We start from the raw sequence: 19373 nt of genomic DNA, 5'->3' as shown, positions 1-19373 counted from the left end.
AAGAGGACCGAGAACAGAAAGATGAGGAAGGAAGAGGGCCGAGAACAGAAAGATGTGGAAGGAAGAGGACCAAGAACAGAAAGATGTGGAAGGAAGAGGACTGAGGACTGAAAGATGAGGAAGGAAGAGGACTGGGAACAGAAAGATGAGGAAGGAAGAGGACAGATAATGTAAAGATAACTAAGGACGGGAACTTAGAAAATAAATAGGTCAGGAAAATGATTGAGACTAGAAAGATAAGCAAGGAAAAATACTCAGAGTAGAAAGATGAACAGAGAAGCGGGTCAAGAACAAAAAGGAAAAGGGAAGATTATGGATATGAAAACACAGATTTCAGGCTTTGAATGGCTGGCAAAAGAAACACATTAAAATGATTTCCATCACAAAGCAGCCTACAAAACTACAAAAAATGGGCATAATTAATCTATCTACTTCCATTCAGAACAGCAAAGTAGCACTTGAAGGACCAGTAAATCTAAAATGAGAGCTGCTTTAAATAAGAGCTAATAACAGCACAATAAACAGTTCACAATTCAAAGTGCAGTAAAGTAACTACAGACAAGTTCAGAGATGTTATAAATATACCCTCTCAAACTCATAATATATTATCAAGAAATGGTACAACCCAAAACACACATATAAATGTTCTGATACAAAGAAAAGCACTTTTCTTGGGGGAGAGAAGTGCTTCGCTTTTTGGCAGCATATTGGGAAAATATATATTCTAAAGTCCACTATATAGGGATAAATTGGCAAAATTTTGGGTGAAAACCACATATTTTTAAGATTCTGCTTTTTGTGTCTTTTACACAGTCAATTAGTCTACCTAATAATGTGATCGTCAAGATCTCCGGATTATAATAATTAGAGATGTTCACTGACCCCCGTATTTTGGTTTTGGATCTGGATTAAGTTCGTGTTTTGGTTTTGGCAAAACCGCCCTCACGTGTTTTGGTTTTGGATCTGGATTTTTTAGGAATTTTTTGTTCCTACATTATTATTAACCTCAATAACACTAATTTCCAGCCATTTCCAGTCAATTTTGACCACCTCACAGGTCACAATATTATTTTCATACACTTTCGGACAAGGACTGCTGCAAGCTGACAGGATGGTAAGCGACAGAGCATCGACATAAGCTGAAGTGCTTGGTTTGTTTGTTCCCCCACAAAACAAGCTACCAATAGCTTAGCTGCCTTAAGCCTAACAGTGCTGTCAATTAACTCTACACTATTAAACCATGTCTGCTTGTGCTGCATCTTAAATTTCCTTCTTTTCTGTGGGTACCTCCCTCTCATCCCTGAAGAACTGCCAAAATTATGTAGACACAGGAATGGATATTACAGCTGGAGTGGCATTACATCTGCTTCAGACAGACTGTGACACGGAACATGTGAGCAGCATGAAACCTGTCAAGTTGGAATACGTTGTATTGATGTAACAGACTTACCTCCCAGCTGTCCAGAAGCCGCACTTCCGCATCCAGCACCATGTGACCGCGCCCAGAGGCGGTCACATGACTGCAACCTAGAGGCGGGGATTTTTAATCCCTATCAGTACTTAAAGATCACTCGCTGAGTGTCAGAGCAACACATACCTGTTCCTGGCTCCTGTGCTTCGTGGATTGCTGTGTCTTCCAGTCTCCTGTGTCTTCCTATGTGCTGATCTCTGCCTGTTAGACTACCCTGGCTCTCCAACCCCTGTGTACAGACCCGGCTTGCTGACCATCCCTCTGTTCTTGTGACCCGTGTACCGACCCCGGCTTGTTGACTCCGAGTTGCCTCCTGATTCTGCCTGACTCCATTCCTGTGTACCGAACCGGCTTGTCTGACTACGCATCTTCCGCTCCACTCCGCTGCACTACTTCTTGGGGCGAATCTGAGGTCCGCGACCTGCAACTCCTGGCAGCGAAGCCCACCCCGCCTTGCGGCGGTTCTTGGTGAACACCGGGGAGATCGTTAGACTCCGCGTCTCAGGTAAGCCAGCGCTAATCAAGATTAGTAGTAGTAGAATCCAGTATCTGTTACAATTGAACAGAGACTTTAAAAAATATATAGCCACAGTTTAGGAGACCGTACTTACGTGACCCACCGGATGAGATCCCGTATTTAAGAGAGCTTGTACACGAGAGATACACTGCACTTCAAAAGAATAATACAGAGGAGGCCGAGGCAGGACGATAAATATGTCCAGTTTAAAGAACAGCTAAGAGACCTGAGAAAACAAATGGGTGTGTCACCGACCCCTGCAGACTAAGCTTTGGAAGATGAAGACGAAGAGATCGCCGTCACCCAGAGCTCTCCTAAAACACAGTTGGAGATGGTGAACCCAGTGAAAAACAAAGTCTGTGGTCACACGTACGAGAGACAAGCAATTGAAAGGCTGATTGAAAACAAACTTCAGAACAGTTAATCCGTCAGGTGTCCAAAAATTGTCTGTGATCACTCTGACATGAGTATATCGGATTTTGCTCCAGACAATGCACTAAAAAGAGCCATTGAAAATCACAAGAAATAGCAAGGTGATCACTGAGCTTCGAATCAGCCCCAATTCCCCAAAAATGTAAATATAGCTAGGTACCTTTGACGTAAAGTGCAGATTACAAACACTTTGAGCAATACTGATGAAACAGCAGAAAAGTGGAAGGTTTAGGTAATACATATACAGGTCTATTTAGACATACATGCTTACATTACTTCTGCAAGCAACGTTGTTCTTTGTTAATAAAACTGTTCTCTTTATACCATTAAAAAAAATAAAAAAATAATACTCCACCATTCTTTGGATGTTGATAGTGGGATCAGGTGGAGTTACGGCAGAGGTGTCACTAATTTTGATCAATTCTTTTACAGTAGACCAGACCAGATGTCAAAATGTTGTGCTGAGTCATCTGCATCATCAATGGGTGTCTTGGCGAAAGCTAAGTTTTGCAAAGTACACAACAGTATATAGCACATGTAGGTAACATTGGCACATAGCGGTAGCTGAAGGTAAAAGTGGTGCAAGATGGAATTGTACTTGGGCCCTCTCACCCACCCTTATGTTGGATCTTAAAAAGGACACGCACACTTTAACAAACCAAGCACTTCAGCGACAAGAAGTGGCACTTTTGTGGCTGAAGTACTTGGTTTCTTTGGGCCCCCACAAAACAAGCTAACAATGGCCTTAAGGCACCTATGTTAACAGTGCTGTTAATGAACTCTACTGTGGCAAGATGTTGTTGTCAACACCCTTTGCCTCATCCTCATTAGTGTGTACCTCATCCTCACACAATATTAATTCATCCCTGCTGGAATCCTCCATTACAGAAGACTCTGTACTTTGATGTAATTGGCGGGAAAGGCCTTCCTTGTGAAAAGTGTAGTTCAATTTGATGAACAGCATCTTTTCCACATTTTGAGGAAGTAGCCTCCTACGCCGATCGCTGCCAAGGTTCCTGGCTGTGCTGAAAACTCTTTCCGAGTACACACTGGAGGGTGGACAGCTTAGGTAGTACAAAGTGAGTTGGTACATGGGTCTGCAAATTCCCTTTTTTTCTTCGCACTATGTAAAGGGGCTGTCTGATGTGTTTATTTTTATGCTGTCATTAAAATAATCCTCCACCATCCTTTGGATGTTGATAGTGAGTGGAATTACGGCAGAGGTGTCTTGTTTTTTGGTCAATTCTTTTAGGCCAGACAAGATATCAAATTGGTGTGCTGGGTCTTCTGCTTCATCCCTGGGTTTCTTAGAAAAGCTAAAGTTTTTTCTAGCAGCAGTTGATTGAGAAGGAGGAGACACTGTTCTGTCACGAAACACTTGAGCTGTCATTTTGCTCACCAGGAGCTCCTTGCATCTCTTGAGATCTTGGTCAGTTGTAAGCAATGAGAAGACATAGGTCTTAAACCTAGGATCAAACACAGTCACCAAAATGTAGTGATCCAATTTCAAGATTTTGATAACTCTTGGATCGTGGCGAAGCGAATAAAGTACTTGATCTATAAGTCCGACATACTTAGCGTCATTGCTTTGTTTCATATCCTCCTTAAGTTTCTCAAGCTGCTTTTCCAAAAGTCTAATTAAGGGAATCACTTGGCTCAAGCTAGCAGTGTTTGAACTCCACTGCGCTTCAGTAAAATACATCCCCCCTCTTTTCCCAATGTCATGGCTTTGAAGTAAGTGTGGATGGCCTTTCGCTGTTCTTCTATCTTCAGAAGCACATAAAGGGTGGAATTCCACCTTGCTACCACCTCTTGCCTCAGTTGGTGGCAGGGCAAATTAAATTGCTCTTCTAGCTCCTGCAATCTCCTACATGCTGTTGCCAAATGCCGGAAATGTCCAGCTATTTTACGGGCCACAGACAGCATCTCCTGCACGTCCCTGTAATTTTTTTTAAAATCTCTGTATCACTAAGTTTATCGTGTGAGCAAAACCGGGAATGTGATGGAAGTCACCCAGCTATAATGCTCTCACAATATTGGTGGCAATATCAGAAATGACATATCCTGAGGAGAGTCCAAGCAGGATAAGCCATGTTGAAAATATGACATCCCTTAGTTTTTGATTGTCAGCTGTATGCCTCTTAGTGAAGCCGGTGATACACAGAGTAGCCTGCCTCTGACAAATGTGACGTACTTGGGTACATGCTGCTGCTGTTCCTGCTGGTGAAGGCGAATCACCAGCCCAGTGGGCTGTCACAGTCATATAATCTTTAGTTTGCCCAGTTCTGCTTGTCCACATATCTGTGGTAAGTGTATAGTGTGTAGAATGGCATTTTGTAGCCCAAAAATTACATTTTCACGAACCTTCTGGTAAAGGTGAGGAATAGCTTTTCTAGTAAAATGGTGTTGTGATGGAATTTGGTAATGGGGACACAAGACCTCAAATAACTGTCTAAAACCAGCTGCATTAATAGTGGATATTGAACGCAGATCTAATACTAGCATGGTCTCCATGGCGTCTGTGATGCAACTGGGTGACAGCTTTCATACTTGCTTCATCTTGCAAAGGATTGTTTAACAGTCAATTGTTGTAAACTACTAGTAGTCTTCTTCTTGGTCTGCTTTTGGGATGAATATCCACCCCCAGCAGCAGCAGCAGCAGTGGGACTAACTCTCAAGAATTCTTCTGAGGAATCCAGGATAGTGGAGGAGTCATCTAGCCTTAGCAACTTGGATGCAGGACTAACTCCGATCACTATTGAGGATATTGGTGAGGAAGGTGTTGTGGGTGTAGATTGCAGGTGCTGGGATCTAGCTGAGAAACAGGACCAAGCTGATGCTGGACTGCTTGTTATTTTTTTAGCATAAGTTTCAGATTTTCCCAACAGAATGCCATGAACTCGCTTCAAATGGCGTAACATGGATGAGGTTCCCAGATGGTTAAAGTCCCTACCTCTACTCACTGTGGCTTTACAAACGCTACAAACGGCTAGACAACTGTTGTCAGGATTTGGGTAAAAATAATTCCACATGTAAGGTGGATTTTTTGATCTTATGCCCAGGCATGACAATGGCCTTCTTCTTATCACGTGCCAGAACTGCTGCCACTGGTGCAGGACTTACACAAACAACATCATCCTCATCAACATCCTCATTAGGGCCCTCGTCAGCTACACAAATATCCCCCTCATCCTGTTGCAATTCCAAAGTGGCATCCTCAATTTGTGTGTCACCAGCTACACTTGGGCTGCTCATCCAAACCTCTGCAGAAATACTGAAAGGAGGCTTCTTATACAGTATCAGAAAGGTCAGGCTTACACATAGCACTCGTGGATAGACTCTCCTCAGGGATTTGAGTCATTTCTGAATCTGAACATACATTTTTTTCTAATGCCTTACTGATTTTGAGAGCCACAGGTGGATTAATCCTACCATAAGCCATGGGTAGATATAAGCCTCCCTTCTACCTACTCTCATATTTGATATATTTCTTTTAATAAAAAATTTCATTAAAACACACTGCAAGCCACTCATCCAAAGTGTATTAATATATAAAGCAAACATCATACTCCAAACATTTTACACTGCAAGAAGATCTCCCAAATATGTTGGAGAATTTTGTTCATTACCAGTCAGTGCAACATGGTAACAATAGAAACTTGTGAACATCGATTAATCTGGTATTTGAAGACTTAGAATTTAGACAGGCAAAACAAGAGATGAGACGGTAGTTTCATAATGGATCATACTTCTCCGGAAAAAATGGTGTTTCTGGTCTCCTACGGAAATTATCCATATTATTGGCTCCAGAATTAAATACCCTAGCTCCGATAAGCACACATTTATATATATATATATATATATACTCGACCAAAGGGCATCACCGGGTAGGTGTTGTTGAGGACATGAAAAATAGCATCCAAAGTGAGGCAAGCAAAGCAGGATGAGCACCCAGGAACCTTGGACGGGTCTGGAAAAGTGCCACATTTGGTACAGGCTAGATTGACACATTTGAGTCACCCCTTCTGGTCAACATAGAATGCCTATCCTTCCAAAAGTACCTAGGAAAAGACAGTGGAGGTCTCCATATTGACTGTGCGTCATTCTGGGGAGGGCAGAGAGTAGTCACTTAGTAGAGATGGAGGCTACTGCCCGGTGAAGCCAAACTGAATGGAGATGCTGAGAAGACTGTCAAAAATATAAATTGCTGAAGAGTGCTGGTTCCACCCATCGATGCATGGGGAAGGTTGAGCCAATCTGTGAAGATGGCAGGACAACTATACCCAAAGACTGGAGACTGGTGGCGCCTACTCTGTGAAAGGCACACTCATGGTCAAGGAGGAAGGTTCCATAATTGGCATTTTCTGCCCATCAGGAGGTCTTGAAGAAATCTATTGTGAGGGAACAAAATACTTGCAAATGTGCTACATGTTGTGTGCCCATTAAATTACTGGTACTACCGCTTCTCAAAAGCATGAATGAGTTGTCAGTTTGGGTTGGTGGCTGTAGTGAAAAAGAGGTTGCCAGAGGGTGGCGAGGGCCAGTGAAAGTATCCACTTCAGAATTCCATTCTATTTGGAAGTAGGGTAGCTCATCCATCAGAGAGGCTGTCCCAATCAAGAAGGGACCTGGCCACAGAGTCACTGTCACTTCAAGCCTGGAGATCTTGTCTTCAAGCGCAGAGGCGGATGCTGTAGTTGGCCCTGAGCAGACTGAATTGGAGCCGGCGGTCACTACCGCAACCGACTCCAAGGCCCTACACCAACTGAGAGACTGGGACCAGCCCGTCCCCAGCACAGTCTGTAAATTTGCTGGAGATCTTGGATGAGGAACGAGGAAGATGGAGGGGGAGATAAATGAGTTTGTGACTAAATTTACTGGGCCCAAAAATCTATGGAGGAAATGAGGAGGCTCCACTGCTGCCTAATTCTGCTCCAGACCTATTGGTGACAAGGCCTGAGGGATATCACTATCCAGTGTTTGACCTGCATGCAAAGAAATATTTGCATTTGCACTTCTTGTAGTGCGACATAGTTTGTTCATCTGCAAATTATGCTCCTGGGCTAAATCAGCCCCAGTATACTTTCTCACTATCACTATCAGATGAAAAGATAGAATGGAAGTGAATGTGTTCCACTGACCAGTGGATTCAGTGACTGTATATAGCTACTATGTACATAATAGCAAACCAAATTATTCACGTCATTTGTGTCTGTCCATCACTTTGCCTGCCTCAGTGATTCCCACTATCCTATATCACACCTGCATGTGCCGGGACTCTTCTTTACCTACCTTGACCCACATTACTCAGTAACTTACTTACTGAGTAAGACGGGTGGTCGACCTATGGGTGTCATCAGGTAGTTCTCATTAAGTACAAACCACAACAAAATAATGCAGTCAGGGGCTACAAAATGGTGCCCAACATGGCCAAACAAAGCTGGACATATTTGTAGTGATTTGTATTGTTGGTAGTAAGCTGCAATATATGGTAGTTTGTAGACTGATACAGTATGCATCTCATCAATTTGCTAAGATCCACAGACATACTTGCCTACTCTCCTGGAAAGTCTGGGAGGCTCCCAAATGTTAGGGACCCCCGCCAGAATAGGTCAACCTCTTGTATCCTACCAGGATCCTAATATGATGGTGTGATTCGCACTGAATCACATTACGAAGGCTCTACCCCCCCCCCCACCCCACTCCCTCGCCCCCTGATGTGAAATTACGTAAATCACATTGTTGAGCAGTGATGGTGCAAATCTCGTTGTCACAGCCCCCCGCACTTGTCCCTTGCACCTCCCGTTGTGGATCATACAATATTGGTTCCTAGTAAACTGATAATCTACATTCTCATGAATATTTGCGCACAAAATGACTGTGTGTAGGTGAATAGGAGCTCCTTGGTTACAGTGTGTGCACTTGTCGTAATGAAATAAAATTTTGGATTACAAAAATAAATCACAATCAGATTATTCACCATACAAATTGTCCTTTTGATGTTTTACTTTTTGTCAACTTCAGGGAAATAGCACATTTTGTCAAAAAACCTTCAAACCCCAACTACTAGAAACTGCACTGTCCAGTGCTTGATATTCCTGCATGTGCTATTAATGCTTCCTCCAAGGCGCGGCTGCTGTCCCATCAGCTGGTCCCATCAGCTCATTTCAACCAAGTCTCAAACACCTCCAAGCTGTAAGACTCCTGCCGCCACCTTTACTGGAAGCAGCAAGGGTTTCGGGTATCAGAAATCTCCGAGGTGGGGAAGAAGGTTTATTGACGAAATGGGGTCGTTCTTTAATAAATATTCTAATGTTTTCCATGAACCTGTGGGAGAGTTTATTGGTTTCAAGCTGTTGTATATGTTCATTTATATCCGGAGGGCTGACAGGATGTGTGTATGCATCTATGTGTTAGGAAGCCAAGCGAATGTGTCTGTTTACCTTATGCCTACACAATATGCATATGATCACGCGCACATGTTTGGCTATCTGGCATTTTAACTCTTTTATCGTCTGAACTAAAATGGAATGTGCACAGATTACCTGTGTAATCACACAGTAAACATCCTCCAATCATATCTGTATTCAAAATATCCAGGGTTGTAATGACCATGGGGCAAAGTAACAACCTTGTGGGTTTCTGTTTGCTTTTTAATGATGGGCATCATTGCCTACACGCCCTGCTTCTTTCCTCTAGCTGTGCTCACCAAAACATCCGGCTTTTCTTTGTAATGTCCAATTAGCGGTGCTGCAGCAGTGAAGCATTTTGCAGTGCGTAGGATCGTGAAATTCTAGCGAGGAAAGCTACCAAGAGCAGGACATTACTGCTGTGAGGTGGTCATTTGTGACAACAGCGGGTTATAACGGTTGATAGCATCACTCTCTCCTGTTCCCTACGCCCGCAACCGTGGAATCGCCACCACCTCTACCATCTTCAATCCATCCAGAGTGCTGCTGCTAGGCTCATCCTCCTCTCACATTGCTCCTGCTCTCTGTAAATCCCTTCACTGGCTCCCTATCCATTTCAGAATTAGTTCAAGCTCTTTACAAAGCCCTCACTAACACATCTCCCCCATACATCTCTGACCTACGCCCACCCGGCCACTCTCTCTGACCTACGCCTCTCTTCACCTCTCATTTCCTTCTCCCACTCTCGCCTCCAAGACATCTCCTGTACCTCAGACCGCCATTGGAACTCCTTACCCCAATCTCCAATCCTTCAAACGCACGCTCAAAACTCACCTCTTCATGCTCACCAATCCTACCACCTCTTGACCTTCTTGTCCATCACCTACTGTTTCTTTACCCACCACCCCACCTTATCCCAGTTGCTCCTACTGTCTCTCACTACCTCTCCCTCTAGACTGTAAGCTCTCCTGGGACGCGATCTCTGCCCATTGTCTCTTGTCTGTCTCCCTCATACGCCCATATATCTCGTTTGCTACATTCAGTGTAGTCCCTACAGTTTCAAATCACACTCATTCGCACTACTTAAGCTTGATTTTGCTTACTGTATTATTTATGGCTTATCTGTATTTGTTCAATTGTCTGGCGCTATGGAATCTTGGGGAGCCTTATAAATAAATAATTAATAATCATTAAGGGGTTCTTTTTGGGAATTTGACTCCATAAGATAGGAACTGGGTGGAGGAATTGGGGGTGTGCCCTCTGGCATCATTTGGGCTTTTAACAAATCCCTTCAAAAACTTTTACCCATAAACTCTGACTTTAATGAGTGGACTTTGGGCATTTTTATATCTGGGTATCAGGTTGACTATTTTGCCTGACCTTGAAATGTGTCCGCCAGTGATAGTATCTTACACATACATACTTACAAACAGTGACATGACCTAAGAAGGGCCCGTAGCATTAGAAGAAAGGCAATGTTTCCTTTCTTGGAATATATATTCTATCAGGGTTGGCGATACCAGTACGCACACTGAGGCCTTGTTATTCTCCCCACTGTGCCTTTATACTAGGCCGGCTGCAGACACAAAGGAGCAACAGTCAGTAGCTTCTTACCTGTGCTGCTCCCAGCTGTCGCTTCGTCATGACGGTAATTTGCTGGGAGTGTGGCGCCAGGCTGTGATGTCACAACCCCATGCTCCCAGTCTGACAGAGGGGCAGAAGATGGTGCCCCCACTAAAAAGCGGAGTGGAGTGGCAACTGCTGAGGGGAAAGGCGGGACACGGTAAAAGGGGGGCACTTCGACCACTGTATTCAGTTGAACTCGAGCCCATATACACTACTTCTAAATGGATGATTAATGTATGCAGGTTTAACACTCATTGTATAGTACAGAGATATCATTCCATTTTTGTTAAGGAGGCAATAAGACATGGGAATATATTTACTAAATTGTGGGTTTAAAAAAAAGTTGAGATGTTGCCTATAGCAACCAATCAGATTCTAGTTATCATTTATTTAGTACATTCTACAAAATGACAGCTAGAATCTGATTGGTTGCTATAGGCAAACATCTCCACTTTTTCAAACCCGCAGTTTAGTAAATATACCCCATGGAATTATAATACAAGTTAGCATGAAGTATTCTTAAACAAAACAACACCCACAATTCCCTCCTAAAAGTCATCAACATTGACATTCCTCCTCTAGACAATGTCCATCCAAAGTTACAAGCATGATAAGATGTTTTAAAGCTTTTGGCAATGTTGACAGGAACACACCATATTCCCTGAACAAGATGAGAGAAGTGCACACAGCCATTTATATTCAGAACATATTTCCCAGGATATGACGGCTAATCCTCTCAATGTTTACTTGTTGCCTACACACTGTGTAGGTTACAATTCTGTGGGCTGACACAATATCAATGTGTCATCCGCCTCACTAATGACAAAAGACTTTGATAAGCCGCATATTGTCTTTTTTTTAACCCGCAAAATGTGCAGCTGAAGTTTAAAAAGAGAGAAAATCAGACGTTGGTTTCACAGAGACAAATCCTTATTTGCTGCAAACCTCAAGGTACAGTTCCAGGTTTAAAGATTGGTAATTGGAGTCCTTTGCCTGATTGGAATGCTAATGCAAAGCTTCTGATGTTCTGGATGCAGTTTTCATTGTCTGTTCTCAGAACAGGAGAACTGCACAGTATCACATTTTTGTTCTGCATGCTGGATATCATTCTCGGTATTAACTCTTTGTTACAACCGCACAGTGCCACTTCTCGTTATGAATGCACGTTTCACCTATGTCTGCCAGAAGCCACTGTGTTTGACATGTAAACAGTCACCAGCATCAATACTGAAATTATAATGTTAGGGCACATGTAGAAAGTGGTTGTTCAGCCAGTATTAACAATCTCCTCGCTATGGAGATGAGGGCACAAATTTGAAAAGGGGGTGTGATGTCTTAGGTGCTGAAGGCATGTAATTGATTAGCAGTATTCTGTCCTATTATATACATTAGACATGAGACATCACGTTGCGTACCCTCCCCTTTTCACATTTCTGCTGTGACCCCCCCACATCGCTGCGGCCTTTAGTAAAGTTGGCTTGACAACTGTTCTGAACGACATCTACCTTCCTTAATAACAGACCTGACGATAAATGTATCAAGCTGAGAGTTTCCGGTGGGGTTAAAAAGTAGACATGTTGCCTTTAGCAACCAATCAGATTCTAGTTATTATTTATTTAGTACATTCTACAAAATATCTGATTGGTTGCTATAGGCAACATCTCCACTTTTCAAACCCGCCGTAAACTCTCAGCTTGATACATTTACCCCCTGGCCTGCGTTATGTGACTTTTATAGCATTCAATCAAATGTAGGCCTGCTTGTAACTAATGTAGATATTGAAAGTCACAACTATAATGCTGCTCCAGATGACTTCTAATATGATCATAAATATCCAAAAACTATGTTATATAATGGACACAGTGAGCAGTGGAGCAGATTATGAAGATGTTGCCTAGTGAGATGCACATGATTAAGGTGTTTACTATGTATATTTTGGATATATATGACGTATGTATGTGTTATACGGGAACATATTTTGGAAACACACACACACATATATATATATATATATATATATATATATATAGTGTGGCACAGGTATATACAGGTGTGAAACTTGCCCACAGTCGCACCCCCCCCCCCCACCCCCCCTATACTGACCTTTATTGCAGATAGCAGAGTGTAGAACAGCAGCCACAAGAAGTACAAACAGGCAGAGGTCTCTCCGGATCATTCTTAGCTGTCACAAGCACTCTCTCTCTATCCAGGAGGTGTCTCGCTGTATTATTCAATGGTCTTGCTTTGTGACAGCATACAGTGCTCCTGTAAAACAACACAATAACATTCTGTATAAGTGATTTTGCGTAATCTCAAGCAGTCTCCCTAATACTCAGTAATCTCTTTATTCCAGCCATTTTCTCTGTCACACCACGGGGGTCTCCACTATGCTAGACAGTAATCTCTGAAAGCTTGTCATTGAAGTCTCTGTGTCACACTGTGATGTCTCGCTCTCTTAGACACTGCTTGCTCTCTTCTTGCTGACCATGCAGGTATATAGTCCTCTCTTGCAGTCCTTTCTGAGACACCAGTTCCCTGTACTACACAGTGAGGTCTCTCTGCAGCACCATTTATTCTATCAAATTGGGGTTTATTCATAAAGGTAAAATGCTGCATTTTTATTGATCCACGCACAAGATCACAATTATTATATTCTAACCCCCACATTGTGCTGTTAGTCTGGCACAAAATGTATATATGTCAAAAATGCAGAGACTGTCTCAAAGGCTGTCTAATTTTTCCACCGTGCTGTCTATTCTGTGTCACAAGGTTCAGTCTGTGTGTTCTGTGACTGTGCAGTCTGTCTCCCATCTCAATGTCATAGGTTGCAGTCACATAGCCTCTATCTGTCACTCTGAGTCCCCCTGTGCAGTGTGTTGCTGCATGGAGGCTGTTTATCTGCTGATTGCAGCCTGTGTGTCAGTGCTGGGGATGCTGTACCGATTTCTCTGCTGCCTGGAAGCTGGGCTGTACCGATGCTCTGCTCCGTGTTGATGCTGTAGCAGCGGCTGCTCTGATGATGCTGAGATGTGGGGGTTGTTCTGCTCTAAGGATGCTGTGGAGTAGATGATGCTCTGCAAAAATGTACAGCTGAGGGAAGATGCTCTGCTGATAGAATGTGTGCTGCTCCTACATTAATGCTGGTTGTAGGGTGCTCACCTCTAATGCTCTGCTCTAGGAGGGTGGGGGGTGGATTAAGAAGATTATTTGATTGCACAGGAAAAAAAAAAAAAGGAGTCGGTCAGTGTTCTGGTTTAGGAGTGCTCTGCTGAAGGGGGGGGGGAATGTTCTGCTCCTAAGTGTACTCCGGGGGGTGAGAAAAAATGCTCTGCTCCAGGGGAGATACTCTGCGCTGGGGGGAGAGATGCTCAGCTTCTGGGGGCTGCTATGCTCCGGGGGAGGGTCTGTGTAATGTCCTTAGGATGAAGCAGAGTCTAGTAGCACTGCAGGATGACATCAGCTGAAGACTGGCAGCTGCAGATGGCCAATGAGAGAACTGCTGCAGGTGGTGGAGGAGAGAGGAGGGAGGTGGTGGTCGCTGTATCTCCCCCCTCCACCACCTTGTGCTTCATGTCCTTTCTGTTACCCTCCCCTCCTTCTCCCCCACCCACCGTATTACATTCTGTCTTCCCACATTAATGTCTGTGGAAGGTCCCCAAATCCAACAGCAGATGTGTAATGGATGGGGAGGGGGCGACTGGAGGAAAAGGGGGGGGGGGGCTCAGGCAACATTCACTGGCTATAAAAATGGCTGTCAGGCTAAATATTGTATTATACGAATGATTGACTTTACTAAATATATATATATATACACACACATACATATATACACAATGCACATATGACATATGTAACAACTCGTTGACATTATCCAGGCACTAATGGATACATTGTAATTCATGAAATATTCTGGTGTATTCCTTCAGCAACAAGTGATCTGCAGCAAAGCTCATTATGAGGGCTGGGTCTGAATGTTGGAGAGTAAATAGTTCATACTGAGTGTTTCCAGGCTGGATATTACTGTAATAGCGGATGTGCAAAGACGAATCCTGCGATTCAATTTTGCTAAATCTACTGCAGGTTAAGCGAATGTAACATTTTTTAGGTATTCAGCTGTGCTATGTTGTGCTCCCTCACAAGACACTAACTGGTAAGGGGAACAGGGGCAGACCTACATAACTGTAACCCCTTCCGTTTCTTCATTCACACCAATGCATGCTATATTTACACTGGGCATTATTATTCTCATGATCTTTATGTATAAAATCACTGTCATGAAGTTGCGATAACAATGATTTTTTTCATTCCCACTTATCACGGTAATAAAAAATAAATACATTTCTTATCGCCACAATTTATCAATAGGATGTCACTGAGACAGCTTAGCGGTAGTCAGTTGCCCGACGATACTGGTCCGGAGCTTTAAAGGTTAACTTACTGCTTCGTCAGGCCAGTCTTATGAGCGCTTGTCAGCCTGGTAAATGGCTTCAGCATGCTCCGTAGACCTGAAAGATCAGGCTTGGGTTTTAGGTTCACCTTCGTTAAATAATAATAATAATAATAAAAAATTGTTAAAATAGATTCAAAATATAAAAAAGAAAATTAAAAAAACTATTGACTCATGAAAGAACGTTTTATTCAAATGACAAATGCATTTTTTAATTCAATTCTTATTTTATCGCTATCCTCAGATAGAGATAACAGAACAAGTATTGTGGTGGTACATATATCGCCGTGATGTTTGTCCAATAGCGAAACCCTGCTAATCTTACCGCCTCACGGGATTACCTCCGGCGACAGCTGTTCTATCACGGTAGTAACCCATTGATGTATAGGGCAAAACCCTATCGCCAGCGAAAACACCCCTTAATAACTATACCCCATGTGTGACCAGCAAAAACACAAGTTTCTCCCCTGCTTGTCTGCATGGGTGGGGTGGTATGTTGTGCAGAACTTCTCCCTCGTAGTACCTTTGGTTACAACCACCCCGCTGTAAGTCAGGATCCTATAGGCTGAAGGTAGGAAACAGCTGCCCGCGTACAACAAGTATAATACAGAAGCAGCAGGCGTAGCGTTAACTCTGATGAAAAGAATGGGGCCAGGTCATCTCTGTTAGATGAATAAATCATAACAATTTAGTTATTTACAATCTCTCGTCTTTATTTTGCACACACATGGATAACACGGTTTCAACATATTACATGGCAGTACTGACCTCATTATCAAATCAGTGCTCTGTAGCGTTTAACACTTGGATGAAGAGCTGACACTCTCAGACTCCTCTGTTCCTTATCCACAGCAGCTTTCACATTACCATGATCACACTCAACTCAGTCTCATCTGCAATTAGAGTACAGGTAAATGCAGTCTCGAGGTAAGTAGTGCATATTGGCCCACTCAGAATGTCCGAGAGATTCTCGATTTCCAGGTACTTCTCCCAGAGAGGAGGTTACCCTCCCATATCCTGCCCTCATGCCTACTCTGATTACTTCCTCTTATCTCTCTCTCTCTCTCTCTCTCTCTCTCTCTCTCTCTCGAGAGAGAGAGAGAGAGAGAGAGAGAGAGAGAGAGAGAGAGAGAGAGAGAGATCTTTATCATCTCACAGTGTCTGGCTCTGTCTTGATCAGGGCAGCTCTCAGGCAAACTCCAACACTCAAAGACTGAACTTAAACATGAACAGACTCGACTCACACAGTCACACTGCCAGGCTCAGGTTCTCTACTCACTTAGAACTTTCCGTGTCTCTCACTTAAACACTCAGGTGCCACCATCAACTCACTTCCTCAAGATGTTACACTCACTCTCACACAACTAAGGGTACACAGAAAACCATCTCTGGTATCCATACATATCTGTGCCACATCAAATGCTTCAGGGTAATTGGCCAGATATTACCACTAATTTTGTTTTGTTATATGTGAAATATACATTACTACTCTGTTCTTATTCTTTATTTAGAGACATAGAATTTGACGGCAGATAGGAACCGCTTGGCCCACCTAGTCTGCCCATTTTTTAACCTACGGTAGCCCTTAAATCCTATTTGATCCTTTATTCTTTGTAAGGATATCCTTATGTCTATCCCAAGCATGTTTAAACTGTTCTACTGTATTATCCTCTACCAGCTCTGATGGAGGCTATTCCACTTATCCACTACCCTTTCTGTAAAGTAGTTTTTCCTCACATTTCCTCTGAGTCTACTTCCCCCCAGTGTCAGTGCATGTCCTCGTGTTCTAATACTTCTCTTCCCCCCAGTGTCAGTACATGTCCTCGTGTTCTAATACTTCTCTTCCCCCCAGTGTCAGTACATGTCCTCGTGTTCTAATACTTCTCTTCCCCCCAGTGTCAGTACATGTCCTCGTGTTCTAATACTTCTCTTCCCCCCAGTGTCAGTACATGTCCTCGTGTTCTAATACTTCTCTTCCCCCCAGTGTCAGTGCATGTCCTCGTGTTCTAATACTTCTCTTCCCCCCAGTGTCAGTGCATGTCCTCGTGTTCTAATACTTCTCTTCCCCCCAGTGTCAGTGCATGTCCTCGTGTTCTAATACTTCTCTTCCCCCCAGTGTCAGTACATGTCCTCGTGTTCTAATACTTCTCTTCCCCCCAGTGTCAGTACATGTCCTCGTGTTCTAATACTTCTCTTCCCCCCAGTGTCAGTGCATGTCCTCGTGTTCTAATACTTCTCTTCACCCCAGTGTCAGTACATGTCCTCGTGTTCTAATACTTCTCTTCCCCCCAGTGTCAGTACATGTCCTCGTGTTCTAATACTTCTCTTCCCCCCAGTGTCAGTACATGTCCTCGTGTTCTAATACTTCTCTTCCCCCCAGTGTCAGTACATGTCCTCATGTTCTAATACTTCTCTTCCCCCCAGTGTCAGTACATGTCCTCGTGTTCTAATACTTCTCTTCCCCCCAGTGTCAGTACATCTCCTCGTGTTCTAATACTTCTCTTCCCCCCAGTGTCAGTGCATGTCCTCGTGTTCTAATACTTCTCTTCCCCCCGGTGTCAGTACATGTCCTCGTGTTCTAATACTTCTCTTCCCCCCAGTGTCAGTACATGTCCTCGTGTTCTAATACTTCTCTTCCCCCCAGTGTCAGTGCATGTCCTCGTGTTCTAATACTTATCTTCCCCCCAGTGTCAGTACATGTCCTCGTGTTCTAATACTTCTCTTCCCCCCAGTGTCAGTACATGTCCTCGTGTTCTAATACTTCTCTTCCCCCCAGTGTCAGTACATGTCCTCGTGTTCTAATACTTCTCTTCCCCCCAGTGTCAGTACATGTCCTCGTGTTCTAATACTTCTCTTCCCCCCAGTGTCAGTACATGTCCTCATGTTCTAATACTTCTCTTCCCCCCAGTGTCAGTACATGTCCTCGTGTTCTAATACTTCTCTTCCCCCCAGTGTCAGTACATCTCCTCGTGTTCTAATACTTCTCTTCCCCCCAGTGTCAGTACATGTCCTCATGTTCTAATACTTCTCTTCCCCCCAGTGTCAGTGCATGTCCTCGTGTTCTAATACTTCTCTTCCCCCCAGTGTCAGTGCATGTCCTCGTGTTCTAATACTTCTCTTCCCCCCAGTGTCAGTACATGTCCTCGTGTTCTAATACTTCTCTTCCCCCCAGTGTCAGTACATGTCCTCGTGTTCTAATACTTCTCTTCCCCCCAGTGTCAGTGCATGTCCTCGTGTTCTAATACTTCTCTTCCCCCCAGTGTCAGTGCATGTCCTCTTGTTCTAATACTTCTCTTCCCCCCAGTGTCAGTACATGTCCTCGTGTTCTAATACTTCTCTTCCCCCCAGTGTCAGTACATGTCCTCGTGTTCTAATACTTCTCTTCCCCCCAGTGTCAGTGCATGTCCTCTTGTTCTAATACTTCTCTTCCCCCCAGTGTCAGTACATGTCCTCGTGTTCTAATACTTCTCTTCCCCCCAGTGTCAGTGCATGTCCTCGTGTTCTTATACTTCTCTCCCCCCCCAGTGTCAGTACATGTCCTCGTGTTCTAATACTTCTCTTCCCCCCAGTGTCAGTACATGTCCTCGTGTTCTAATACTTCTCTTCCCCCCAGTGTCAGTACATGTCCTCGTGTTCTCATACTTCTCTTCCCCCCAGTGTCAGTACATGTCCTCGTGTTCTAATACTTCTCTTCCCCCCCAGTGTCAGTGCATGTCCTCGTGTTCTAATACTTCTCTTCCCTCCAGTGTTAGTACATGTCCTTGTGTTCTAATACTTCTCTTCCCTCCAGTGTCAGTACATGTCCTCGTGTTCTAATACTTCTCTTCCCCCCAGTGTCAGTACATGTCCTCGTGTTCTAATACTTCTCTTCCCCCCAGTGTCAGTACATGTCCTCGTGTTCTAATACTTCTCTTCCCCCCAGTGTCAGTACATGTCCTCGTGTTCTAATACTTCTCTTCCCCCCAGTGTCAGTACATGTCCTCGTGTTCTAATACTTCTCTTCCCCCCAGTGTCAGTACATCTCCTCGTGTTCTAATACTTCTCTTCCCCCCAGTGTCAGTACATGTCCTCATGTTCTAATACTTCTCTTCCCCCCAGTGTCAGTACATGTCCTCGTGTTCTAATACTTCTCTTCCCCCCAGTGTCAGTGCATGTCCTCGTGTTCTAATACTTCTCTTCCCCCCAGTGTCAGTGCATGTCCTCGTGTTCTTATACTTCTCTCCCCCCCCAGTGTCAGTACATGTCCTCGTGTTCTAATACTTCTCTTCCCCCCAGTGTCAGTACATGTCCTCGTGTTCTAATACTTCTCTTCCCCCCAGTGTCAGTACATGTCCTCGTGTTCTAATACTTCTCTTCCCCCCAGTGTCAGTACATGTCCTCGTGTTCTAATACTTCTCTTCCCCCCCAGTGTCAGTGCATGTCCTCGTGTTCTAATACTTCTCTTCCCCCCAGTGTCAGTACATGTCCTCG

The 19373-nt window shown here is 43.8% G+C and overlaps 2 protein-coding genes across 5 annotated transcripts in view; one reads left to right on the top strand and one right to left on the bottom strand.

The window, feature by feature from the left end:
* Positions 1 to 19373, top strand: part of ATN1 (atrophin 1) — a 320704-nt gene that overhangs the window by 176135 nt on the left and 125196 nt on the right. The window lies entirely within an intron of this gene.
* The window catches only part of CLSTN3 (calsyntenin 3), an 84433-nt gene that overhangs the window by 37468 nt on the left and 27592 nt on the right, over positions 1 to 19373 (bottom strand). Inside the window, exons 1-3 of one of the 4 annotated variants that reach the window (XM_075215795.1) lie at positions 13397 to 13921; positions 12560 to 12721; positions 10445 to 10591 (exon numbers count right to left, since the gene is read on the bottom strand). In XM_075215795.1, the coding sequence (XP_075071896.1) occupies positions 10445 to 10591; positions 12560 to 12632 (220 nt within the window). In that variant the 5' untranslated portion in view covers positions 12633 to 12721; positions 13397 to 13921. Of the gene's footprint in view, positions 1 to 10444; positions 10592 to 12559; positions 12722 to 13396; positions 13922 to 19373 lie in introns of those variants that run through there. The other 3 variants (XM_075215797.1, XM_075215796.1, XM_075215798.1) reach the window with 3 other exon arrangements.

The sequence above is a fragment of the Mixophyes fleayi genome, chromosome 6 (genome assembly GCF_038048845.1).
Source record: "Mixophyes fleayi isolate aMixFle1 chromosome 6, aMixFle1.hap1, whole genome shotgun sequence".
NCBI lineage: Eukaryota > Metazoa > Chordata > Amphibia > Anura > Limnodynastidae > Mixophyes > Mixophyes fleayi.
The sequence above is the reverse complement of the archived record's forward strand: the minus strand, read 5'-3'. Positions and strand labels throughout refer to the sequence as shown.